General features: G+C 55.3%; 8 protein-coding genes across 8 annotated transcripts; 5 read left to right on the plus strand and 3 right to left on the minus strand.

Annotated features, from left to right (window-relative positions):
- The first annotated feature begins 193 nt into the window (after positions 1 to 193).
- On the plus strand, positions 194 to 3,101 carry triA (putative mRNA capping nucleoside-triphosphatase). Its single transcript, XM_024841929.1, has 4 exons — positions 194 to 772; positions 923 to 2,144; positions 2,201 to 2,650; positions 2,729 to 3,101. The coding sequence occupies exons 1-4, from the start codon at positions 444 to 446 to the stop codon at positions 2,897 to 2,899; spliced, it is 2,172 nt and encodes a 723-aa protein (XP_024690645.1). The 5' UTR covers positions 194 to 443; the 3' UTR covers positions 2,900 to 3,101.
- A 611-nt stretch (positions 3,102 to 3,712) lies between these two features.
- Positions 3,713 to 6,934, minus strand: spt5 (transcription elongation factor spt5). Its single transcript, XM_024834538.1, has 3 exons — positions 6,908 to 6,934; positions 4,618 to 6,847; positions 3,713 to 4,562 (listed from the first exon to the last, which is right to left on the minus strand). The coding sequence occupies exons 2-3, from the start codon at positions 6,719 to 6,721 to the stop codon at positions 3,937 to 3,939; spliced, it is 2,730 nt and encodes a 909-aa protein (XP_024690646.1). The 5' UTR covers positions 6,722 to 6,847; positions 6,908 to 6,934; the 3' UTR covers positions 3,713 to 3,936.
- A 1,043-nt stretch (positions 6,935 to 7,977) lies between these two features.
- P168DRAFT_272909 (putative acyl-CoA dehydrogenase) lies at positions 7,978 to 10,098 on the minus strand. Its single transcript, XM_024835343.1, has 5 exons — positions 9,860 to 10,098; positions 9,790 to 9,801; positions 9,470 to 9,735; positions 8,670 to 9,411; positions 7,978 to 8,595 (listed from the first exon to the last, which is right to left on the minus strand). The coding sequence occupies exons 1-5, from the start codon at positions 9,972 to 9,974 to the stop codon at positions 8,102 to 8,104; spliced, it is 1,629 nt and encodes a 542-aa protein (XP_024690647.1). The 5' UTR covers positions 9,975 to 10,098; the 3' UTR covers positions 7,978 to 8,101.
- A 1,127-nt stretch (positions 10,099 to 11,225) lies between these two features.
- On the minus strand, positions 11,226 to 15,136 carry P168DRAFT_272911 (proteasome regulatory particle base subunit RPN2; the record flags this gene model as incomplete). The annotated part of the gene is made up of 5 exons (XM_024835344.1): positions 14,769 to 15,136; positions 14,492 to 14,661; positions 13,896 to 14,419; positions 11,595 to 13,838; positions 11,226 to 11,531 (listed from the first exon to the last, which is right to left on the minus strand). Exons 1-5 carry the CDS (start codon positions 14,906 to 14,908, stop codon positions 11,226 to 11,228), a joined length of 3,384 nt encoding a protein of 1,127 aa, XP_024690648.1. The 5' UTR covers positions 14,909 to 15,136.
- A 153-nt stretch (positions 15,137 to 15,289) lies between these two features.
- P168DRAFT_292166 (uncharacterized protein) lies at positions 15,290 to 16,926 on the plus strand. The gene has a single exon (XM_024837536.1). The coding sequence runs from the start codon at positions 15,474 to 15,476 to the stop codon at positions 16,854 to 16,856; it is 1,383 nt and encodes a 460-aa protein (XP_024690649.1). The 5' UTR covers positions 15,290 to 15,473; the 3' UTR covers positions 16,857 to 16,926.
- Positions 16,927 to 17,151: 225 nt separating this feature from the next.
- P168DRAFT_312280 (uncharacterized protein) lies at positions 17,152 to 18,463 on the plus strand. Its single transcript, XM_024839561.1, has 2 exons — positions 17,152 to 17,524; positions 17,633 to 18,463. Exons 1-2 carry the CDS (start codon positions 17,271 to 17,273, stop codon positions 18,378 to 18,380), a joined length of 1,002 nt encoding a protein of 333 aa, XP_024690650.1. The 5' UTR covers positions 17,152 to 17,270; the 3' UTR covers positions 18,381 to 18,463.
- Positions 18,464 to 19,522: 1,059 nt separating this feature from the next.
- On the plus strand, positions 19,523 to 22,307 carry P168DRAFT_306268 (putative Patatin family phospholipase). Its single transcript, XM_024839012.1, has 3 exons — positions 19,523 to 19,957; positions 20,007 to 20,851; positions 20,904 to 22,307. Exons 1-3 carry the CDS (start codon positions 19,667 to 19,669, stop codon positions 22,072 to 22,074), a joined length of 2,307 nt encoding a protein of 768 aa, XP_024690651.1. The 5' UTR covers positions 19,523 to 19,666; the 3' UTR covers positions 22,075 to 22,307.
- Positions 22,308 to 22,899: 592 nt separating this feature from the next.
- P168DRAFT_292169 (uncharacterized protein) lies at positions 22,900 to 24,230 on the plus strand. Its single transcript, XM_024837537.1, has one exon. The coding sequence runs from the start codon at positions 23,330 to 23,332 to the stop codon at positions 24,110 to 24,112; it is 783 nt and encodes a 260-aa protein (XP_024690652.1). The 5' UTR covers positions 22,900 to 23,329; the 3' UTR covers positions 24,113 to 24,230.
- Positions 24,231 to 24,476: the final 246 nt, after the last annotated feature.

Consider the following 24,476-nt stretch of genomic DNA (forward strand, 5'->3'; position numbering starts at 1 on the left):
ATAAGTGAATTAAATATGCTAAAATATAAGAGATCAATGTAAGAAGTATTCTCTACTATAAGCCAGATAATAAGGTTGAAAATCCCCAGTCAACCCAGTTCGGCTTCCCGACCCAAATCGCCAACTGATTCTCCGGCTTTTCTTTCTTCTCTTTTTCTTTCTCTTCAACCTTCTTTCACTCCGCTCCATCTATCTCTCTCATACCCCAATACCTTCATCCTTCGTTCTCTTCTTCTTCTTCTTCTTCCTCCTCCTCTTTTTCTCTTCTCCCTCCTCTTCTCTACCCCCCATCGTTTTCACGTGGATCTCTTCCTCGGTGTTGTGGAAGGGGATGTGCCCGCAACACCGATAAACCTCATCCCGGTCCACTCCTGCCATCGCTACAACCTCCACCACCTCCCCAGTCTACTTCTGCTCCCCAACAATTCGGCGCTTCGGTCATCATGGATTTGCGCACCATCATGAATAGCGATGCCGCCGGCACCGCCAATTCGCAACCCCAGAAATCCCCCTCGTCGCAACCACCGCCCGATCCGAACAGCTATCCTCCCCGCGAACACCATCCGGCGCCCTCGCCCACCTATCCATCGGCCTATCCCACGAATCCACCACCGCTGCAACGGACACAGACGGCTCCCGAACGCTCCTCCTCATACGGTTCCCTCCAATCGCCCTATCAATACCAATCCCCCACCGCCGTCGCCCCCGGCGCGCAATCCCAGCGCGGTCCCAGTCCGCCGCCGCCCCCTTTTGGCTCTTCGGGACGTGACGTGTATGCCTCCCCATCCATCGCCTACGCTCATCCCCAGCACTATCCCCCACCGGCTCCGCAGCAGCAGCAGCAGCAGCAGCAGCAGCGGTCGCACTCCATCCAGTCGGTGATGATCCCCCATTCCCCGACCACCCACTCATACCCTCCCAGAAACAGCCCGTCCGCAACCACCGCCTATCCGTCGCAACCCTTCTCCTCCTCCCAGAGATCTTTGCCAGGAACTCCGCGAGCGTCGGCGGCGCCCCTCTATTCCCGTCAGACCCCGCCCTCCGCGCGACCGCAGTCCTCCGGGTATGATTCGCGCTCAAACCCATCGTCGAGCCCGTGGGTAGGCTCCGAGGCGCAGCCCAACCACTCCCCAGTCGCCATGTCGCGCGCGTCGCGAGCCGATTCTGGGCCCATGGACTATACCACACGACCGTATTCTGCCAGCAGTGAGCGACGGGGGTCGGACGAGAGTGTCAGTCCCAAGACCGCCTATCCGCCTGGCTCCGGCTCCGGCTCCGGCTCCCGGCAAGGAAGCGCGGCCGCTCCCCAGCGCAGTCCCGTCGAGAATGGCGCCCCGAGGCATGAGAACGGGTCTTATGGGCCCCCGTCGTCGCGCGGGTCCCTCGTCCCGGAAGCCCCCCAGTCGTCGAACCACCCCCGCCGATGCCACCGAAGCAGGGCCCCGAGTCCACCGTCCAGACCACCGCCCCCCGGCCGCCCAAGCGCAAGCGGAGACGATTCGACGATCCCCCCATCTTCGCGCGACGTGCCGTCCGCACCAAAGGTCGATGCCCGATCATCCCCAATCCGCTCCCCCCGTCCCCAAACATGCGCGCGACTCCCCCCAGAACCCCTGGCTCGTGCGCGAGCGGTCTCTGTCCGTCCCGGACCCGATGGCGACGGCCACCCCGTCCCCGGCGAGGACCAAAGCCACCCCCACTGCCCCCGCCGCCCCGCCGTCCCTACTACCCCTACTGTCCCCGCTGTCTCCGCTGTCCCCTCCCCGGTTGACGGGCCACCCGCGGCGTCGCAACCCCCCGACCCAACTCCGGCCCAGACTCCGGCTTCGGCTCCGGCTCCGGCTTCGACCGGCAGTCTGGGCCCGTGGGAGCCCTCCATCACGGGCTACATCCCGTACGAAGAGGTCACCAAGACCGTCTGTGACTTCCTATTCCGTCATGTGGTGTTACGAAACGATGCCGTGGCGGCCCCAGCCGGCAGCGCCGCCGTGGCTCAAGGCGCCATCATCGAAGTGGAAGCCAAGTTGGGACAGCTGATCGACATGGACCGCCGGGACCGTCTGCAACTGCCGCTTCTGAGCGAGAGCGTTCTCCACAAGGAGGGTTCTCGGTTCCGGACCTCATTCGAGAGCACCATGACAGTGGTAAGTCATCCTCATCCAATATTCTATCCTCCCCACGATAGAGGCTAACGTGTCAGGCCCAACACCGCGCGATGAACAACTTCCTCAACGAAGCAGTCAAGGCGTCCATGCCACACGTAAACCCCGGCCGAATCCCGCTCTCCTACGCACACAAGAAGGAACGCGATATCTTCTACGAGGTCTCCCCCAGCGAGCTCCCGCCCATCATCCGCCAGAATCTCAACCCACGACACAAGCCCAAGGTGCGCGTGACGGTCGACCAACGCACCGGCGAGATCCTCGCCAAGATCGTCAAGTGCCGCGTCGCCGACCTGGACGTCTACAGCCCCTCCACCTGCGTCGACTGGCGTCTCAGCGTCAACCTCGAGATCAACTACGAGGGAGACGTCAGCCATCTGCCCGTGGTGGAGACGACGCACGGCCGGGGCGGCGAGCGCAACAAGGACCGCATGAGTTATCGGCACTTGGCGTACCAGGTCGATCTGACCCAGGTTGCCAAATCAGAGGTATGTCCATAGCATAGCCCCCTGTGCTTGGTTCAGGCTTGGAAAACCAGTAGCTAACGCACCTTCCGTAATGTTTAGCCGTCAGCCAAGGGCGAATTCGAACACGAGCTAGAAGTCGAAATCTCCGCCGCGGAAATCCGTCGACAGGGACAGCTCGCTATGGCGGGCGATCCGAAGAACCAGTACGAAGACCTGGTCAAAGGGTTTGTGGATAACATAAGGGTATTGGCGCGTGCGGTTCCTCCGTAAGGATTATTCATTCTTTTGATATTTTTTTTTTATTTATATTTCTATCTTTTTTATTATCAGAGTTATGCATTCACGGGATTTTTGATCATTGACGTTTGAATAATACTGGTTTTTTTCTTTTCTTTTCTTTTTATCTTTCTGACTTCTTTTTCCTCTGTTTCTTCAACTTCATTCAACACCTCTATCTATCTATCTCACCTCATTTCTCTTGATCTACATATTTCTATTTTCATCCTTATTTCTCTTCCAGCCTTGTTTTTCTTCTCTTCTCTTCTCTTTGATTACTGATTGATTGATTGATTGATTATCTACGATAGAACGGTACCGCGATAGGACAAACATGTCAAATGGGACAGACAGAAAAAGGGGACAAAAAATCAGCAAACTGTTACTTCATACCTCATCTAGTATACTACACTATGCCAGTCAACGTGTGATTTCAAACCAAAAAAGATGGAACAGGACAGGACAGGACAGGACAGGACATGTATTGGCCTCCTTTTTTTGAGTCTTTTTTCTTTCTTCTTTCTTTCTCCCTTCTCAAATGGCTTTATTAGTATAATAATGATACCTGTCTTATTTACCCACTACTTCGTACTGGCTTCTGCATGTACATGCATGTACATGCATGTATCTCTGTATGTATGAATGGCAATTAATTGCTTGCGAGAAGAGAACCGGCGAGATAATACAAGAATCGATCATGTTGTACTCCGTGCCTACCAATGTAATATAATAAATCTACCCTAATCAATCCACCCTACTTAACCATATTGCCACATAAATAAATAAATAAGAATAAAATAAATAATAATTCAACCAGATGAAATACATATAATACGATATGCTATAATAAAGAAAATGGAATACAAAAGTGGCAGGCAAAGGCAAAAGGGAAGAAAAGGATATCCCATCCCATATTCCATGATTGAAATCGCCCTGAGGAGCGCTATCCTCTTGTCCTTGTCCTTGTCCCCCCTTACACATCCCCCCACGGACCATGTTACATGCACCAGATAATGTATGTATGTATGTCTTCACGGACTCGGCGTCCCCTCGTCATATCGCGGTCCCGCGTCGCCGTCATCGCCATATGAACCCGCTCCTGGGGTTGCAGCGGCGCCGCCCATTGCTGGCGTCGGCGCGTCGTAAGGACGACTGCTGCCGCTGTCCCATGCGGCTGGGGTCGGTGCGTCATAGGGGCGTTTCGGCGGGCCACCCGGTGTCGGGGCGTTGAATGCGCCTGGTGTTGGGGCGCTCTCGGGCCAGGCGCCTGGAGTGGGAGCTGATGCGCCCGGGGTTGGTGCGCTGCCGTATGCGCCGGGCGTCGGCGCTGAGTAGGCTGCTCCTGGTGTGGGTGCGTCGAAGCCTCGGGAGTCCTTGGTGCCGTTGCTGACCGATCCGCCCATTGTCCAGGCTGGTGTGCGATTGCCTGTGCCACCGCCGCCCCAGGCCGGGGTCCGGGACCCTGATGCGAAGGCGTCAAAGCCTGCGTCGCCGGAGCTGCCGCCGCCGCCGCCGCCGTACGGTGTGCGGGCACCGGCGTTCCAGGCGGGCGTACGCGAACCCATCCCACCACCACCACCACCATAGGCCGTGCGCCCCCCGTCCATTTTCCACGCGGGGGTCCGGGAACTGTTACCCATACCTGCCCAGGCGGGTGCTAGTAAATCTGGTTAGCTTCGTCGTTAGATGAATGGTAATGATAGAAGACTTACTTCTCGCTGAAGAGGCGCCGCCCCAGGCTGGAGTCCTCGAAGAGTCACCAGCCGCCATTGGCGTACGTCCACCTTGCCAGGCGGAGGGAGGGGCCGCTGAACCGCCTCCGTAGGGGACGCGCGGCCCACCTCTCCCCCGTCCCATCTCGATCGTCTGGCCAGTGACAGGGTCCTTGACGACGAGAAGCTCCTTGTCTATCGTCACCAGCTTGTTCTTGGTATGGAGTTCCACCCGGGCCTGCGTATCGCTCGAGTCTTTGACAATGCCCACCAGACCCTTGAACGGACCCTTGCGGACCATGACGGTCTTTCCGACCATTCGGTCGCGTCCAAAGGACCGGGGAGGGCCCATCCCACCAGCGCCACCAGGCATGCCTTTGCCCATCAAGGACGGGTTCAATTTGCTGAGGTCCGGTCCGCTGGACCGTCCGCCCTTGGCCGACACGGTCACGACGTTGGTCGTGCGGACGACGACGATACCGGAATTTTCGGCCTGGGCCTTGTTATGCAGGAATAGGAACGACCGGTAGATGTGGATGATCACGCCGTTCCGCTGCTCTCCGTAGACCTCGCGGACGGTATCCCCGTGGCGGATTTCCGCCCCGTTGCGATCCGTCGCGACGGCGTCCTTCCGGGGGGTGATCTTGCTCGTGACCTGCGTGGGAAGGATCGTGCGGATCGAGCCGTTCTGGTCCAAGACCCGCAAGGACTCACGGTCAACCTTGACGACACAGGCAACGGTCGCGGCATCCAGTTGCACCAGATCGTGCACGTCGAACATGCCAAGCTTCCCGTCGACACCAGTCTCGGTGGACAGCCGGAGGTCCTTGCTGAAGACGGTGATCTCCTGCATGCTCATATCGCTCAGGAGCGTCACGGTATCGTCCTTGACCTGGACCACCATGCCGAGCTCGTCCTGGTACCGGCTGCCGCCGATGACCTTGACGTGGTCACCCTCCCGGAAGCGCTTGCGGAGCGTCTTGACGGGTGCTTCGATCGTCTGGCCGATAAGGTCGCCTTCGGTCACCAGCAGAGTGACGATGTCACCGCGGGTAGAGCTAGTCCGACCGATGAGCCCTTGCTGCTCGCCGCGATACACCTCAACCGGGTCTCCCGGCAGGTAGGAGTCTTCGGCGGTGGAGTGCTTCAGCGTGTCGGCGAGCGACGCGAGATCCAGGTTCGCAGTTCCGTCTTCCGCCCCGCGAGCGAACATGGTAACTTCCTCCAGCCGAGGGTTGACGTTCTTCGTGATCAGGTGCTGAACCTTCATGTCCTTGATCAGGAAGCCGTCCATGTAGGTCTCGCCGAGGTAGCTCCACGACTTGCCACCCAGACCAGAAGTGGCAGACAAGTACTTGCCATGCTTCTTCTTAGCCTCTGCCTCGCTGAACAGACGCTGGGGCGGACGCGCAGTGGCCGGGTTCATCCCGGGACGCTTCCTCTTGGGATCGGACACGGGGGCGCCCGAATCCTCGTTCAGACCGTAGTCCAGTCGGGGGACCAAGCGCACGGTGACCGCCAGGCCATTCGTCTCGACCTCCTCGATCTGGGCCAAGTCATTCTGGTATTTCCCGCGCTTGATGCGCACCCAGCCGCCAGGCAGGAGCTCTTCGGATTTCTGAACCCGGAGGAGATCCGGCATCTCCCTCACCGGAACCAAGATGACCTTCGACCGGGGGTAGACGTTGGTCATATCCTGCAGCCCTTCCAAGACATCCGCCTGCCGGCGTGCCTCGACGTAGATGTAGCCGCTCATAGCACCTCCTCGTTCGAAAGCCGATATGATCTTCATGGGGTTGCGCGACCCCGGGGGCCGCTCTTCGATGCGCTTCTGGATTGAGAAAATGACCTCCCGCTCCTTGCCAGCCTTGCAGCGAACACCCCAGATACTAGGGTCTTCGACACTGGGGAGAAGCAGTCGCTTCGGCACGACGACGGCGTCCGTGGCCGCCGCGCGGTTTCGTCCATATCGCTCCTTGAGCAGCTGTGCTTGCTTTTCGGCGTCCAGGCTGGCCTCCAGTTCACGCTCGCGATCCAGCTGTCGGTGTCGACGGTCGTCCGTTTCGGCCCCGACGGGGAGGGCATCCAGATCGTCGGGGTGCATCTCTCCACCGAATTCGGCCAACTCGTCCTCCTCATCCTCGGCTTCGTCCTCGTCCTCATCGACACCGGCTTCCTCTTCGAAGAAAGAGTGCACACCTCCCCTCCTTCTGCGCTTCCGGGGGCGGCCCTATCGAGTGACAAGATAGTCAGCACTGCTCACCCTATCAAATCAAGGAGGACGACTCACAGAAACAGCATCCTCATCATCATCATCCTCTTCCTCCTCCTCCTCCTCATCCTCCTCCCCCTCCTCCCCTTCACCCTCGCCCTCCTCTTCCTCCTCATCATTCTCCCCATCCTCATCACGGTTATCGCCCCCATGGTCAGGCTTCACATCGCGGTCACTACTCCGTCGGTGGGCAGATCGATCGGCCTTGACACTCTCGTCATCATCGTCGTCATCCTGATCGTGGCTCACATTCGGCTATTTCAAACCCCTTATGTCAGCGCGATTCCTTGTATCCCCCCAAGCTACCACCAGCAAGCAAGACAAACAAACCTTCACGTCCTCTTCATTCCCCGACTCTTCCGCCGGAGCGGGGTTAAAGTCATCGTCCTCATCTTCAGACCCGAAGTCATGATCCAATAGATTGCGGGACATGGTGTCCTCTTCGTATATGTAGTCCGATTGAACCAGGTGAACCAGCTTGTTCCGGCGTCAGGATAAGGAAGGCGTTCCTTTCTCTCGCCGGGACGGAGGACGAGACGAAAAGGAAAAAGAAAAAAAAAAGTAAAAAGCCCCAAAATCCCAGTGCAAAGAATAAGAGAAAAAGAAAACCAATACAATCAGCACCGAGTGTTCGACTGGCGTGTTCAAAGGTTGAATTGTCGAGGAGAGGAAGGAAAGGCGGCGCTGGCTCTCCGATCGGGGTTCGCGGCGGCTTTCGCGACCGTCGTCACGTGTGGCGAATACTACCAATGTAGTAAATGGCTCCAACACAGGGTATTACGACTCCGTTGGGTTCAAGAGGTCAGTAGAGAAGAAATAGGTAGTTGTAGATATGGGAAATATGAAAAAAGAAAGACAGGAAGAGTAAGCTGAGAAGAGAGAAGAAAGCCGGCGCGGTTGGTCGGACTGCGTGGCTGGATTGAGTCTTCAATGTCTTGTTCCGCTGAAATTTACTTAGTCTATCTATTCTAACAATCAACAGAACAATATCATGGTATCACCTCTACTTTATATCTACATGTAGTTGAACAGTTGAAAATATACGTGATAGGCACCATTCAAAAATATCACACTATGTCTTTAGTGTTATAATACATGAATTGAATTTGACCAATGGTCATATAGAGATGCACAGCATAGAGGAATCATATCCAGGAAAAAAAGCAGAAAATGATATATAAACCCAAACACGCAAACAAATCAATGGGGAATCTACAACTTCATGCCAAACATCTGGTGCACCCGCAAACTCTGACGCATGCTCAAATCCAACATAATCTCCTCACTCCCACCGGGAATGGCGTAGGCACGCACATCCCGGTAGAGACGCTCGATCTTGCCGCCCTGCCCACCACGGCTGTAGCTGAGACCGCCGAAGATCTGGGACGCCTCGCGGGCGCAGAACTCGAAGGTGCGGGTGCTCTGGGCCTTCAGGCCCGCGATGGCGCCGCCCAGCTTGAGCATCGCCTCCGTCTCGTCCATCGACTGGCACTGGTAGATGATGTTCTCGAGCCAGTTGTAGGTGGCTTCGATCTGGCGCGCCATTTCGGCGAGCTTCATCCGGATGACCGGGTGGTCGACGAGCTTCTTGCCGAAAGTGCGGCGCTTGTGGCCGTATTTCATGGACTCTTCGTAGCAGACGCGGGAGAAGCGGACGCATTGGATGATGATGCCGATGCGTTCGTGGTTGAAGTTGGTCATGATCACTAGACAATAGACAGTTAGCCCTTGGTCCCAAGAGGAGAAGAAGAAGAAGAAGAAGAGGAAGAGGAAAACACACCCTTGAAGCCCTGGTGCTCCTTGCCGATCAGGTTCTCCACAGGCACCTTGACGTCCTCGAAAGTCACGTAGGTGGTACCGCTGCTCCACACACCCTGGCAGTCCATCTTGCGGGTGCTGACACCGCCAGCTTCGCGCTCGATGAGCAGCACGCTGATACCGTTCATGCCGGGCTTGCCGGTACGGACAGCAACGGTGAAGTAATCGGCCCAGATACCGTTGGTGATCCACTTCTTCTCGCCGTTGACGATGTAGTGCTTGCCGTCCTCGGACAGCTTAGCCTCGCAGTTGAGGCTGGCGACGTCAGAGCCTCCATCGGGCTCGGTGATGGCCAGACAGATGCGCTTCTCGCCGGCCAGGATGCCGGGGAGGATGCGGTCGACGAGGGGCTTCTTGCCGAACTTGACCAGCGGCGGGCAGCCGATGCCGTAGCCGCCGACCAGGTTCCACACGAGACCGCCGCTGCCGGCGCGGGACAGCTCGTCAGTCAGGAGCATCTCGTGGAAGAGATCCCAGTTCTCGGGGGCCACGGACTGCACGCGGTAGGGGGTGTGGTCGACGGGGAACTTGCCGCCCAGGAGACCGGCGAGGTAGCCGCGCTCTCCCATCTGCTTGTAGATGTGGGCGGGCACCGTCTTGCTCTCGTCCCACTCGGTGACGTACGGCTCGATCTCGGTCTCAACCCATTGGCGGACCTCGGCGCGGAGGGCGGCGTGAGTCTGGTTGAAGTAGGGGGAGTGGTACTGCAAATCGTATTAACACCAAAAATCATCCAGGCACCAATAGAAAAGAAATACATACACCCTGGTACCAGGCCGGATCGGCAAAAGGAATGAGATCACCAAACGGCTCGAGAGCCTCGTCGGACTTGGCGGACTTGACGTCGACGGGGGCAGCAGCCTGAGGCTTCGGGGCCTCGGACTTGGCCGGGGCAGCGGCGGGCTCAGCGGCCTGCTTGGAGTCGAGAGAGCCGATCTGCAGCTTGCCCTTGTACTTCTTCAAGATCCCCTCATTGTGGTACTTCCAGAACTGCTTCGAGGCGTCCTTGCCAGCGACACGGTTGAGGACTATGGCATGTTAGTGGGGGTTTCCGTCGGGTCGCGGTATTACTGGGATCATACTCTTCTTTCCGCCTATACACACAAACATGTTAGCACTGTCGCATCGTTGCAATTTGTTTGGAGAACCTACCAGGGTGCTCATCCTGGAACTTGGTCAAATCATAGACATCCTCGTCGATGATGACCCAGAGGTTATCGGGCTTGCTATGCGACGCGACGTCGTCCTTGGAGAAGGTCTTGGACATTGTGGTAGAGAAAGAGGTCGCTCAAGGGGTATCTATATAGGTAGGGAGTAACACAAAGGAGTGAGAATCCGGAGACAAGCAATCCGGGGTAGGACAGGTTTTAAATCAAAAAATATAATAAAAATAAAGCTAAATAAAATAAATAATGAAAGCCCGGGGAAATAAAAAATGGAGGAGAGGAAAGCGATATATACGGTAAGCTCGGGGGTTCGCACGGGTAATCCGTCACCGCTGGGGAAAAAAGTCGTGAGCCTAGGCAAGTAAGCTTTCAAATCCAACTCTCCATATCCAATTTCCAAATGACAAGCGCAGGAGTGCAAGATCCAATGACAAGACCGGATCAGACAAGATGGAACCAGAGGTCGTCGGTCCCAAGGCCCAAAACATCGACTTTTCACATGTCTCAACAAAACGACCCAATGTGCACATACCAAGAAGCTGACTCAGCTAGTTTTGTCCAATCAGCACTGCACCTCGGCTGCTTGGTCAGCGAGTTTGGAGCTGCTGATTGGTGGACTGCTTGCACTGCGTCATTCCAGGTCAGGTGGAGCTGCTAACCGCATTGGGTAACTGCCGAGGCAGGCTGCAGAATGAGGCATATGGACTCTCCTTACCTGGAGTGACATAGTAGGAACTAACAAAAAGATCTCTATCAACAAGTACGGAGTATACTCCATGTGATTGTACATGAACCGAATGATTGAATAAAACCCCCCCGATCAGTGGATTGCATTATCATCACCATCCCCCTGATTTGTTGCCCCCTGCTTCAATCCCTCAGACCATGAATCCACCCCGTAATCCACATCCCACATCCACTATCCAACCTCCACGATATACTTAGTTAGTTAGTAGTTACTCTTTCCCCGACTTTCGTGCATGAGGGGGAAATAATTGGGGTATTGGGATCAAAAGCCCTCCTCCTTTGAGTCTAGTTCGGTCCATAAGAGAGGCAAGGATGATATCAACCGGTCGTCTATCTGGCTTGTCATCTGGTCGATCGCATCACCTGCCCACTGTGGCTAGTTCTGGATCGGTAGGTCGTATTGGTAGGTGCCGCATGCCAGACTACTACCTACCTACCTACTACGTAGTAGGTACTATCCGGGGACACCCCTCCAATTTGGATTCAAAACATACTCCAAGGGTATGACCAAAAATATACAGATGATATATATTGAATGATAAAGAAAAGAGGAAAAGTGCAACACATGACAATCCATATTATTCTAGTAATACACTGCCTCCCATTTATTCGTCCTCCGTCTCCGTCTCGTACTCAAACTCCTCCGGCACTGGCGCCGGTTCGTCGCCCTCTTCATCCTCATCCACCGCCGTCAGCACTCCGGCTGCCGCTGCCGCGCCCGCCGACGCGTCGCGCCCCGAGTCCCGCTGCGGCGTCTGCAGTGCCGCAGCCCCGATGGCCGCCTGCAGGCGATCCTGCAGCGTCTCCGGGGTCGCCGCGGGCTGCTTGGCCTCCTTGCTGGCCTTCATCTCGATCGTCTCGCGGGACTCCTCGGGGTTCTTGTCAAGAACCACCACGACTCCACCCGTCGGCTAGAAAGAATCTCGTTAGCACAGGAAACAATGATTAGACTGAAAAGTGGGGGGACTACATACCCGCTTGACTGGCTCGTATCGTGGATCCGGGAAGGTGAGATACTTGAGCTGCGCGGGAAGCACCCGGGACATGTTCTCCAGCTCGTACCCCACCTTCTCCCGCTCCATCTTCTTCTTCTGGCCCTCTGCCGCCTCCTTCTCCGCCTCCTTGGCCTCGTCCTCCTCCTTGACCGCGCTCTCTTCGGTATCCATGCGCTCCGCCAGCTGATCCGACACCTTCGGGGTCGTGGGCGTCTGGTCAACGTCCATGCTTTCCCGTCGCTGTTGCTTCTCCCGACGCTGGGCCCGACGCTTGGCCTGTGCCGTCGTCGACAGCACGGCCGTCTTGACCTTCTCCGGCGCCTCCTCCGTCTTCACCTGCTGCTCCGGCGGGTAGTCGAAGAGGCTCTGTCGCGTGTTGCAGTGGAACTTGAAGAAGGGCACCTCCAGCTTCTGGTCCACCCCGATCACCGACGTCGGCGCGAAACTGAGCGACAGGAAGTGCGTGAGCGGGAACCAGTACCAGTACTGCACGAAGACGGCGGCGCCGACGATACCGGGCATGTTGAGGTTGCCCGTCTGGGTCTGCAGGCTGATGGTGCAATTCCGGCCACCGGCGTCGATGATGCCAAGGGCGACGGCACAGCCGAACTTGGCCATGGCGTCCTCGTGGCGGTCGCCCAGCATCTTCATCATGGTCTTGCGGAGGGAGGTGACCCGCGGGTTCATGGCCTCGTTCTGCTGGACCAAGACCATGGCCAGCGAGATCAGGGCGCCCTGTCGCACAAAGTCCGTAGAGTCCTTGAGCATCGGCTCCAGCAGGTCGATCGCCTCATCCAGCCCCGTGCCCGCACACGAGATACCGAGGGCCATGGCGGCGCCGTATCGGACGTGCGGGTTGTAGGACTCGGAGAGCAGTTCGACCATCCGAGGCACGCTCTGGTGCTTCCGGAACAGGATGAAGCCCAAGCTGAGCACGGCCACCCGGCGGACGTCGTCGTTCACGTCGCTGACGGCCACGTGCAGAAGTCGGCGGACGGCCTTGTTGTTGCTGCTGCCGCAGTAGGCCAGAGCGATCGTCATGATACCACCGTAACGAAGGGTCGGGTCGGGGTCACCAAGGAGGCCGTTGATCAGCTCATCGGCCGCCTCCTGGCGGCCGTACATGATCAACGCCATACCCATGGCCAGACCACGGACGATCTTCTCGTGCTGCGTGTCGTGGGCGTACTGGATCATGTCCTCGAGGGCCTTCATGTTCCCGGTGCCCAGCATGACCAGACCCATCGCGAGACCGACCGCCTCACCGTTGAGCGCCGAATCCGTGTACAGAACGTTGCGTAGATCCTCGTAGATGCCCTCGTCGTCCGTGGCCATAGCGGCCACACCGAGGCCCAGCGCACCACCGTGTTGCACCACCTCTTCCGTAGCCTTCTTGAAGTGGTCACGGATGAGGTCGACGGCCATGCCGCCGTGGTTGGCGTAGATCAGGCCAAACGCGTACAGCGAACCACCCTGGCTGTAGACGGAGCCCGAGCCGCCCACGCCCGCGATGTGCTCTCGGGGAAGGTACGGCTGCAAGAGCTTCTGGCCCTGGCTCAGGTTGCCCCGGTGGATGACACCGAGCGCGGCAGTCGCGGTGAACTTGGACCAGTTGACAGCCTTGCCCAGCCACTCCAGGTTGTCCCGGAAGAACTTGTCGTGCGTCGTACCGGCATGCATAAAGGCATTGGAGAGCGTCACGGCCGTATGGAAGATGGAATTCCGGGCTTCTAAGCTATCCCGAACCTTGTTCAGGATGCTGATGTCGGCCTTGTTGTTTCGGTAGAGGAATTCCAGGTTCAGCTGGATCGACTTGAGACCATCGAGGATATCGAGAATGTTCTTGAACGCGGTACGGGCTTCGGGCAACACCTTCGCATCGTCGTTGGCACCAATCGACTGAGATTGGTCGTCCAGCAGCCGATCGGACTCCTTGGGCTCTTCCGCATCGGCCTGTCCCTCCTTATCCTTCTCCGGCTCGTCGGGGACGAGCTCGGCCATCTCTTGACGGACCTTCTGCAAGAACTCCTGTGTGCTGTTGTCGTACAGATCGAAGGAGATCTGATAGGCCACGGCGAGCGAGCGGGCGTCGCCCTTTTCAACCAGCTGGCGGAGGATGGCGGAGGCCATGGAGTGCTCGTTGAGATAGACGACGCACTTGGCGATGGAAAAGAAGTCGGGGGAGGGGATCTCGTTGAGAAGGTCGAGGATGAGTTTGAGGATCTAGAATATAGCATTAGTATGGCGCTGATGGCTCCGGTCGCGAGGAGGGAATCCTACTTCATTGCGGAAGCCACGCTCCTGCACAATACCCATGCAGATGTCCAGGACGTACTCCAAGAGCTCCTCGCTCTCCCGGGATTCACCGGACTGCTTCTTCTCATCCTCGCTGGCCTGGATGATCGTCCTCCGGAGTACTTCCAGGCTCTTCGCCTCGATGGCGATGCCGATCACCTGACGATAGCGCTTCTCCCGGTAGCACTGGTCAAACAAGCGCTCGATGACCGCCTGCAGTTGACCTTGTACACCACGCTTGAGAACCAAGGGGGTCTCCACCTGACTAACGCTGGCATCATCACCGCCCGGATGGGTCGCATCCAAGCCAGGCGTTTCCTGGCGAGAAAGGAGCGACTTGGACGGCAGGGCGGATTGCGAAAACGGTGTGATGGGCGAGGTCAGGCTCGCGGAAGTGCTGGTGGCTCCCTCCGCAGAGGTCGGGAAAGCGGTATTCAGATTCGCCGGCTGGTCACCCGCGGCGGGTCGCTTGGCCGCGGAGAGGGAGATGAACGTATCGACGCATTTCGCTGGAAGGGGGAGGCGAACCAGTCAGAATCTTGCTGCTTACACCTCAGCACCGCGAAGTAAGACAAACTCACCGATGATCGTTTCCTCGAACTCGCCACCGTTATCCAACTTGAACAGTTTCCCAGCCCCAAGGGCGAACACCATGCTTTCATTGTATTCCTGGAGATGATAATACACCTTGGCGGCTACCAGAGCAGCGAGCCCGCGTTCCGAGAACGACTCATCTTCGTAGAGTGCTTCTCTGTTCTCCGCGTTAGTAGGTTCTCAATAGAAATATGCTGCAGGCACTCTCCACTAGGGACGATATGCAGGCTTCGCATGCTGACGTTGGGGCAATGAGAGACAAACATTTGCGGGACGGCGTCGACGACTTCTGTCCAAAGTAGATCGATCTGCGAATCAAGGGTCTTCAACGCAAAGACCTGCAACTCGGGATCCGGCTCTGACAGAAAGCCTACCAGGCCAGCGGCCGAAGCAAGTCCAACCATTTCTGGAGGATTCTGCTATCGCAAGACGGATGAGGCGATAGCTGTGAGAGAAGCTCAGACGGCTTAGGTGGGCCCAGATTGGAGAGACTGGGCGAAGATCAAAGAAAGGATCAATAGATCTAGAACGAGACCGATGAAACTGATAGAAAACAAGAAAGAAAAAAGAAAATTGATGGAAAGATAGAGTGAATTGAAGATGGTAAGCTTTGAAGCAGCAGCGAGGCACACGTCAACGTCAACGGAGGAAGCTCGCTCGGGACGGGCTGCCTTGGGCTGCCTTGGTTGCTGCCGTCCGCCCTAGGAGCACGTGACCATGGAATGCCATGGATTCCTGGCTTCCAACGGTTACTGTAACTATACTGGACTCCGTTCCTCACACGACCAGCTTGTAGTTGGTGACTCGTGATGATCCAGCTGGCCTCTAAGATGCAAATATAATCTGATTCCTTCCTGTCATTTCCCTCTCTAGACACTCTTTCTTTCCTTTGGTCCAAATCATTGATTTCCTTCCAGATCGTTTTTTTTTTTAATCTAATGTGCAGTAGCTTCCAACTCCCCAAACAACATGTCCACACTATTACCACCAACCCTTACCCAAAGCTTGCAGGCTTTACCTGCCAGTTCGCTCAACTCCTATCAGGATCCCCTGCTCTACATTGGCCGTCAGGCAAAGCATATTCAGCGTAATTTGCAGGTTCTAATCGATGCCCAAAGTGAAGGCCTCCTAGCTGGCCTCACCGACTCTCCACAGCAGAGCATAAGCTCCCCATCAAATGGCAGTTTTAGCCCGACCCCAGACTCGAGTCGCACCCTGACAGCCCCGTCAACCGTTCCGGTCAGACAGCCGAAGAGGGAGAGGATTGGACTGCGTGCCGCCCGGGAAGGCATCTTCAAGTCCATCTACGACTTGCTGAAACTGAGGGAGGAAGAACGAGAGGTCCTCACGTTTCGGGTGGGTGAGAGGAAAGATGCTCTGAAGGATATCGATGGATTCTCCAGAAAACAGGCAGGACTGGAGGAGGCGATCCTGGAGATCGAGAATGATCGAGAAAGCCAGCGCTCCCGGGAATTGCGCGAGGAGGAACACAGGCTCGAAGCGGACATCCATGAACTGGAGAACAAGCTCTCCCAGATGAAAGCACGGCATCGGCAAGTGACGCAGGAATTATCACATGTGGAGAATACCGTGGAATCGAAGTTGTCGTCTTACAAAGCTTCTCTGTCCATCCTGGAGTCGGATATCCACAAGTTCCTCGCAAGTCCGCCGGTCGGGCCCCAGGCGACCGACCAAAATGAGCAAACGTTTTATTCCCTCAACCCCCAACGCCGGACCCTCAACATGGCCCAAGAATACTGGAAGGAAGAGCAGTCGGCGTTGCGCAGGCGACAGGGGGAAGTCGATTCGGAGATCGCGGCGCTCGAGGAAGGGGGTGGCGTGTGGAAGCAAGTCGTCTGGGAGGTGTCGGGCTTTGAGAGGCGCTTGAAAACTGCCATGCGCCGTTCTGTCCAGACCCGATCGCAAATTCTTCAGCCCAGTGGACCGTCTGGGAGTAAATCAGAGGAAGACAACGTACGTGGGATCCTGGAAGATTTAGGAAGCACCGCCGAACGCGTGGAACAACACCTGAGGCTGGCGGAGAGCAAGGATTGGCGGTTGCTCGTCTGCTGCATTGCCACCGAGTTGGAAGCTCTGCGGGAAGCGCGGAGTTTGCTCCTGAACGCTTTTGGTGTCTTGGATGAGTCTGAAGATGAGAAGGGCAAGGAGCCCCGAGCTCACAGTGAGACTGATGGAGATATTGATTCCTGGGCGGATCCCCTTGGTGTCGACAATCCCGAGCCCCCAGAGGATTTGTTGAGGGACGCAGACGCGCATTCCCACAGCACGGGGTTTAAGTCGGAAGACGATGATGATGAACCTGACCCAGCGTGGCTACTCCCAGAAGCCTGAGTATAGATTAGACCGTTCAATATAGATTAGTGTGAAGTATATATATTTGCAGCAATGCACATCAATATTCAAGCGTATATCGAACACAACACCAGAAAAGTAATCCAATTATTCTCGCATAATTCACCAAGTCCAGTATAATAAATACTCTATTGATGCTGTAATAGACGTTGTTAAACTAGTAGACAGTGGTTGTGTTCCAGCGCCCAAGCATCTCCAGCTGACGGCAGGCGCATTGGCCAAACCAACGAACCCATCAACCTCGTCACTTCCCCGAAGACCACCACTCTTTCCACCTCAAACCACACCCACCATTCTCCAACCCTCACCCAAACCACTCAATCTCAATGCCCCCCCGGTCATGTAGTTGACAGCCCTCCAAACGAAAGATTTCACAAGCAACCTGGCGGCGAAATGACGTATCTCCCCTCGTCAGCAACCACTTTCACCATTCCGTCGATCTACGACGGCATCCACCTCGACTGTCGCGTGTATCTGCCCCGCGAACTCACACATTCGGACGACGGCGTACCGACCTGGCGCGTACGCGGCGCGATAGTCGCTCATCCGTACGCGCCGCTGGGTGGGTGCTGCGATGATCCCGTAGTGAGTTTTGTGGGAGGGGAGCTTTTAGAGCAGGGGTATGTGGTGGGGACTTTTAACTTTCGGTATGTACCAGATGTTGCCTCGTGGTATAGTCTCGATATATATTAGTGTGATATTCTATTTTGTTTTATTCCATTTTGGACTTAGTATGCTGATGCAATGGATTTCAGCGGCGCGGGCAGCTCAGAAGGTCGAACAAGCTGGACAGCCAAACCCGAACTGGGAGACTATGTATCGTTCTATGGATTCATGCTTCTCTACCTGCATATCCTAAGAATTGGACGGGTCCCATCAGGGGCGAGCCCATCAGGAGACACAGCCCCAGATGTCCGGATCATCCTAGGGGGCTATTCCTACGGGTCATTAATCGCCTCGCATCTCCCAACGACAGAAGCCGTCATGGATCTCTTCCGATCCAACGTCTTGGGTACACCGGCGGACCAGATCTGGCAGATGGCGAAGAGGGTGTCTGACGAGACCGTCCTACAATCACTGTCTCTTCCCGGCGGCTTTTCAGGTCTGGGTAGACTCAAGGACACTCTGGACATGGACGTTTCCAAGGTAGATGCGTCGTATTTGCTCGTGTCGCCCCTGTTGCCCCCCGTGAACCTGTTTCTCACTCTCTTCTCGAACCTGTCGCTGGAAGTGAGCACGCCCGGCGCGGCCCACAAGAAGCATGTCCCTTGTCCCAAGCCCGCCGACCAGCTGTGCAGGCAGCGGACGCTGGCTATCTACGGGGACGATGACACGTTCACCTCTGCGCAGAAGCTACGGCGCTGGGCACAGGACATGTCTCAGAACGCGAGCAGCAAATTCCAGTCGGTTGAGGTGGACGGGGTGGGCCACTTCTGGCGCGAGGATGGTGCAGAGGCGCGGGCGAGAAGTGCGCTCCGCAATTGGGTACGGCAGATCCCATGAGTGTTATCATTTCTATTTCCCTATAGTCAGGGAAGGAAAAAGAAAAAGTCAAAACAGGATTAATAATAGTTTGTACCCAACGGACTGAAAAATATGGTTATCTCATCCTCGTGTAGATCCAGATTCGACAGTAACCCTCCTAGTTCAAGACAAGCTGGGCATCTGACATGGCCTCTCACATGCAAGGCTGGCCTTCGCATGTGAACGAGATATCCATCAACCCAGTGCCGTCATAAATGACCACACCGGCTAATGACTTCGACGCCTGGATTGATCTTCGGCCTTCAGCCTGTTTTACCCTTTACATATCATGAGAATAGTTGATCCATGCACCTTGGGTGTCCTTGGTCATAATGATTCTTCATGTTAAGCATTTGTAGGAGGGAGACTCGGCGAGAGTCTATAGATCCACTCGGAACCCCACATTGTATTTGCCGCCTATAGTGAATGCCCCGCTGTCTGTCAGTAATAAACAAGAGTATACAAAGATCCTCCTGTATGGACTTGTACATGGAGGCAATGTGTAGTGTGTACGATTCTTCGCTTGTCGTCCTGCCACCCCTGTCCTGATAGATAGTCTAACCAGATGCGACTCTGGCGACATCTCAAGCGAAATCGGAGGACCCCTCCTAGGTAGACCAGGGAGTTGACCGTCTTTTTCAGCCGGCTATGGTGGGACTAAAAAGGTGTGTTTCAGTACAGTTCGTTAGTACAGTACAGTATAGTATACTCCGTAGTTAGTATGGATATGTGGGGAAATGAGATCATCGGACTCTGCTCCGTAGGTCGGCTGAAGAACATGGGAACATGTGGCATACTGATCTCGGACACGGTCAGTAATCTAGTCAAATCCATTTCGTTACCAGTCTGACCAGGTAAAGTAATACTGAGAGAAAGAGTCTTCACTCAGTCTCACTGTAAAAGAGAAGAGATAGATTCCAGTGAATACAAACAAAAGAATGTAGAAATCCATCCGGGGTTAAACTTCTTTGGGGGTGGCGATCAAGTCGGGCAACTGGCCAATCCGGATGGAATGGACCAGGGGGCCTCGTGACGTTGATCTATTTGGGCTGACGGACGGACTGAACTAAACACGTTGATCTCTGAATACTACCTTGTTTCAACTTTTCCATTCTTCTCTTCTTGTATTCTTATTCTTATTCTTATTCTTACTGTGGGAGATGGTTGAATGTCGATAACATGCTCCATCTTGACTCTGAACTATCGTGACCCTGTTCGATCTCATCCAATATTACTCTCAATACAGGACAGTAACACGCAAATGCATGACGGTCATGTCACTACTTCCTGATTCCAGTCTGGCCCACGCCGCCTGCAGTGGAAAGGCCAGGAGTGATGCGAAACCCTCCGCGAATGGACCCGTCAAGCAGGGTTACTCGCGTCTGCGTTCGATCTCCGTGCCGTCCTTGTCCTCCGTCGTGCGGGACTCGCTCTCGTGGGCGGGAGATACCCTCTATCCCCGGAGGGACGCCAAGTGGAGAAAGCTGAAGGAGGAGCAGAAGGAGACGCTGGTTGTGGGGGAGCGGAAGCAGGTTGCGTATTACGATATGGAGAATGTATTTTTTCTTTCCTTCTCTCTTGTTTGTTTTGTACTCACGTTCGCAGGCGAGAACGTATGAAGCTTGGGAGAAGAGTGCCCGGGAACTCGATCGACTGGAGGGAAATGATGCGTGGAAGGAAATTGATGAATGCGACGAGTACAATGCCATCCTGGTGCGGGAGCGCCTGCAGCAGCTGGAGGAAGCCCGCGAGGCGTGGGACATCAGTCGGATGTTGTTTTTGGTGCGCACCGCCTTGACCCGCGACCTGGGCTTCATGGGCCGGATCTCCCTCTACCGGCATTCGCATTGGGGCACCAAGAACCTGATCGAGCGTTACATCTCCACGGCTGTCGACACCATCTCCGCGCTGGTCGACCTCTCTGGGAACAACCGGTGCGATCGGAGAGAACTCCGGTATATCCTCGACCAGCTGCTGGCGGCGAAGCAGGCGTTTGGTCAGAGTGCCCTGCTCTTTTCCGGCGGGGCTACCTTTGGCATGAGCCATATTGGCGTGTTGAAGACGCTGTATGACCATGATATGCTCCCGAGAGTCATCTCAGGCGCGTCGGCTGGCAGCATCGTCTGTGCGGTCTTCTGCAGTCACACCGACGATGAGCTCCCTGACCTGCTGGACAAGTTCTCGAGCGACAATCTGTCGGTGTTTGGCGAGCCGGGCCAGGAGCCCAATATCTTCCAGAGGATCTCGCGCTTCTACAATCATGGGTCGTTCATGGATATCAGCCACTTGTCTATCGCCACCCAGAGCTGGCTGGGTAATCTCACTTTTCAAGAGGCGTACAACCGCACGCGCCGTGTCCTGAACATCTGTGTCTCGTGCGCGGGGATCTTTGAGCTTCCCCGGATCTTGAACTACATCACTGCCCCGAATGTGCTAATCTGGTCGGCCGTGTAAGTACTCGCCGTCGTCACCCGTTGCGATGGATCGACTAACAATCTTCAGGACCGTCTCCTGCTCCGTTCCCTTCGTCTTCTCACCTCCAGCCCTCATGTCCAAGGACCCGGTGACTGGACTCCCGGTCCCATGGAGTGATGTCCACGGGAAATACATCGACGGGTCGGTGGACAGCGACCTGCCCATGGACCGGTTGTCAGAGATGTTCAACGTCAACCACTTCATCGTCTCCCAGGTCAACCCGCACGTAGTCCCCTTCCTCCCCAAGGACGAAGGCGCGATGCACGCATCAAGCCGTCTATCCCCGTTGAGCCAGCCATGGGTCGGTTCCTTAGTGCGCTTCACAAGAGACGAGATCGTGCATCGCATCAACACAGCAGTTGACATGGGATTATTCCCCACAGCACTGACCAAGCTGGCATCTATCGTGGACCAAAAATACTCCGGCGACATCACCATCTACCCAGAGATCCCCCTGCGCGACTTCCCCCGCGTCCTCACAAACCCCACCTCCGACTTCATCGCCGAGTCCTGCCTCCGCGGCCAGCGAGCCACCTGGCCCAAGATCGCACGGATCCGGAACCACCTCGCCATCGAGATGGCGCTGGATTCAGCCATCCAGCGCGTGCGGGCGCGTCTAGCCTTCTGCCGCAGCGAGGTCGACCTGCTACGCTTAAGCTGCATGATGGACGTGTCAGGCGACAGCAACAGCAACAACAACAACAACCGAAAGGGTGAATGCTCGGACTACGTAACATACCGACGGAGCTCCTACAGCCACGAGTTCGAGATCAAGAAGGGCGTGCTAGACAACTTCCGCAGCCGCCCGCTGCTAAGACGGACGCAGAGCGGGGCGTCGCCCGCGCGCCTGGGCACCATGACCCCGGCTAATCCCAACGAGACCAGCGTGGAAGACTCGCCGCCGGCCGAGGGCAGCTATTACCCGGACGCACAGGAACCGCCGTTCTACGGTGGCATCGACGACGAGACGTTTGACTCGCTGGAATCTTCGTCGGCCGCGCATGACTCGCTCTCGGCCTGGCCGCCGTCGTCCATCCCCGCTTACTTCCAGGAGACCCTGGCTGATGTGACGTCTCCGACGGCTACGGACTATTCTCTTGACCTGCGCTCGAGCCAGAATCGTCCTGCGACATCTGTCCCGATCAACCCTCAGACAATGTTGCTTATGACGCCTGCCAAGTCTCGTCCGAAGAATTGACGCGTCGATCTGGGGTGTCCGGTGAGCTGCAGAGGAACCCTGTCCTGCAGATAGATCCGGCCATTCCAAGCCAAACATGTTTTGTGAGGGGTGAGGGGTGAGAGGGGTTGTCTGATGACCTGATGCACCCTGCCAATAGTTCTCTTGATGAATTTGGGTAGGTGTTTTGCGTAGCATAGATTTGGGTTATATCGGTCTTTTTTTTTTTTTTTTTTTTACTGTCTTGTTTAACCTCATATTTGGTTGCATTTACTTTGTTGGAAGATCTAGCCCCGCGGCACGATATTACGGTGGATTGTTGCATACTACTACGGCTTGAGTGGGTCAACATATACTACTGTCTTGTATATAGAAAGTGCTCCTGTTGTTCATATTGATCTGTTACGAATATGCATGTCAAGAATTATCTTTATCATTTTGATTGATTCTATTTGGATTATGAAACAAAACAAGCCCTCGGCATCCCCCGACCCCAACTCCGCACTAGTAAGTGAGTGAGTGAGTAAGTGAGTGAGTGAGTAAGTGAGTGAGTGAGTGAGTGAGTGAGTGATGACAATGCACTGCAGGCGCCTCGCGGGGAACGCTCAGAAACACAACTAGCCATGTTTGCTCCCCACCTGCATGCCAAATATGCTAAAATAAGAAAAAAGTAACCAGGTAATCAACCGGGATGCTCAATCTGCTTCTAAATTTGGTCATATTAACCCCCCTGTCAGTAAGACTAATTACCCCGCTATGCAGGTTAATACCCCCCAGATGAGACATAATTATAGAACAATTAGCCAGGAATGAGCAGCAATCACAACCCTAATTCATTCCGGTCCCCTGCAGATTATATCACTCGTGCGGGCGGTTAGACCATTAGGGGCGCTTTTTGCTTTGCTTTGCTTCTATACTTGGGAACAAATGTATGTATGTAACCCTCCTAGTTTCTAGACAGGGATGATGGGTCAGTCTGTTGTGATCATCATGGCGTTTCGAGATATGGGCGGTCCCGCTCTCCGCTCGCTGCCAAGTTAGGGCTGTTGGGGACAAGCTTTTATATGGATGTCATCCGTCCACCTCCTGAGGGTTCTGAAACTGGACGAAAGATTTAAAGATTTAGAGTATCGCTTTGGTCTGCGCTGGGTTGGTCAGAACCTTAGCGATCCTTTGTTTGATCCTCTTATACTTCTACCCTGGGTCGAGTCAGGCTGTCTCTCTCCTCTCCTTCATCGATCATTATACTCTATCATCGATTCTTTAATATACAACAATGGCAAGCATCATCCCCCGCCCTCTCAGCCGCTTCCGCAAGCAAGACTCCTCGGATCGAGATCGCCGTCTTCATGAACGATGGGGCGATGTATCCATCTCTGCTCCTACAGGTGGCTCGTGGAATCAGTTCTCTACCCCTCATCATCAACCACCAACCCACCACCACCACAGTGGTGCATATGGCCCAGGCTATGTGTCGGAGCAACATGCTGCCCCCAGCAGAAGCAACAGCAACAGCAACAGCAGCAACAACCGACTAAGCACCTTCAACCCCCGCCGTCTCTCAATGCGCCTCGCTCCCCGCAGCAAGACCCCCACCCTCACAGAAAGTGATGAACTCCCCAGCCCAACAGGCTCCTGCCACCCGCTCATCGAGCGGCGTCCGGATTTTGCCTACCGTCCTATCCATCAGGATTATCCCGCCGAGGTGGCGTCAACCACTACACACAGAATGAGTCTCGAGCCGTCGCAGCGGTTCCGTTATATTCCTGCCACTGCGCAGTCTACCCGATCTTCTTCTGCAGGACGCGCAAGTGTGAGGGATAGTGTGCAGACTGTTTGGCCGGAGGAGTATGCGGATAAAGCGCCGCGGTGTCGGGAGAGTGTTTACTATGGGGATAGTGATGAGGATGATGATGATGGATCTCGTCGGTCGGAGTATAGAGGTAGTGCGGACTATAGTCGGCGGTTTAGTGTGGGTGTGAGTGAGAAGAAGAAGAAACGGGCTACGAGGACGTTGACGATGACTATGGTTCCTGATTCGGATGATATTTATGGATGATTTACTTTGTTTTATTGCTTGGTTGGGATTTGTTGGTGCATTATAGGAGTTAGAGCGAATGTTGGGATACTATGATATGATATTATTGAGCGGATTAATGATGAATTAATGACACTGGTTATTCTAAAAGAGCTCTCTCTCTCTCTCTCTTCTCTTCTCTATACTGTATATCTCTTCTCTTCTCTATACTGCAGTGTATGTCTCATTCCAAGACAACTGTTCATCCAGCCCTAAGTGCTCCACCAAACTAACCGCTGCGGCAACAATCCCGGCGCTTCCACCACGACCCACCACCAATAACATCAACAAGCACACCGGATCCTTCGACCCCTCCCACCTGCTATTTTTAATTCTGGAGGAACGA

This window comes from Aspergillus campestris, assembly GCF_002847485.1.
Source record: "Aspergillus campestris IBT 28561 chromosome Unknown P168scaffold_10, whole genome shotgun sequence".
NCBI lineage: Eukaryota > Fungi > Ascomycota > Eurotiomycetes > Eurotiales > Aspergillaceae > Aspergillus > Aspergillus campestris.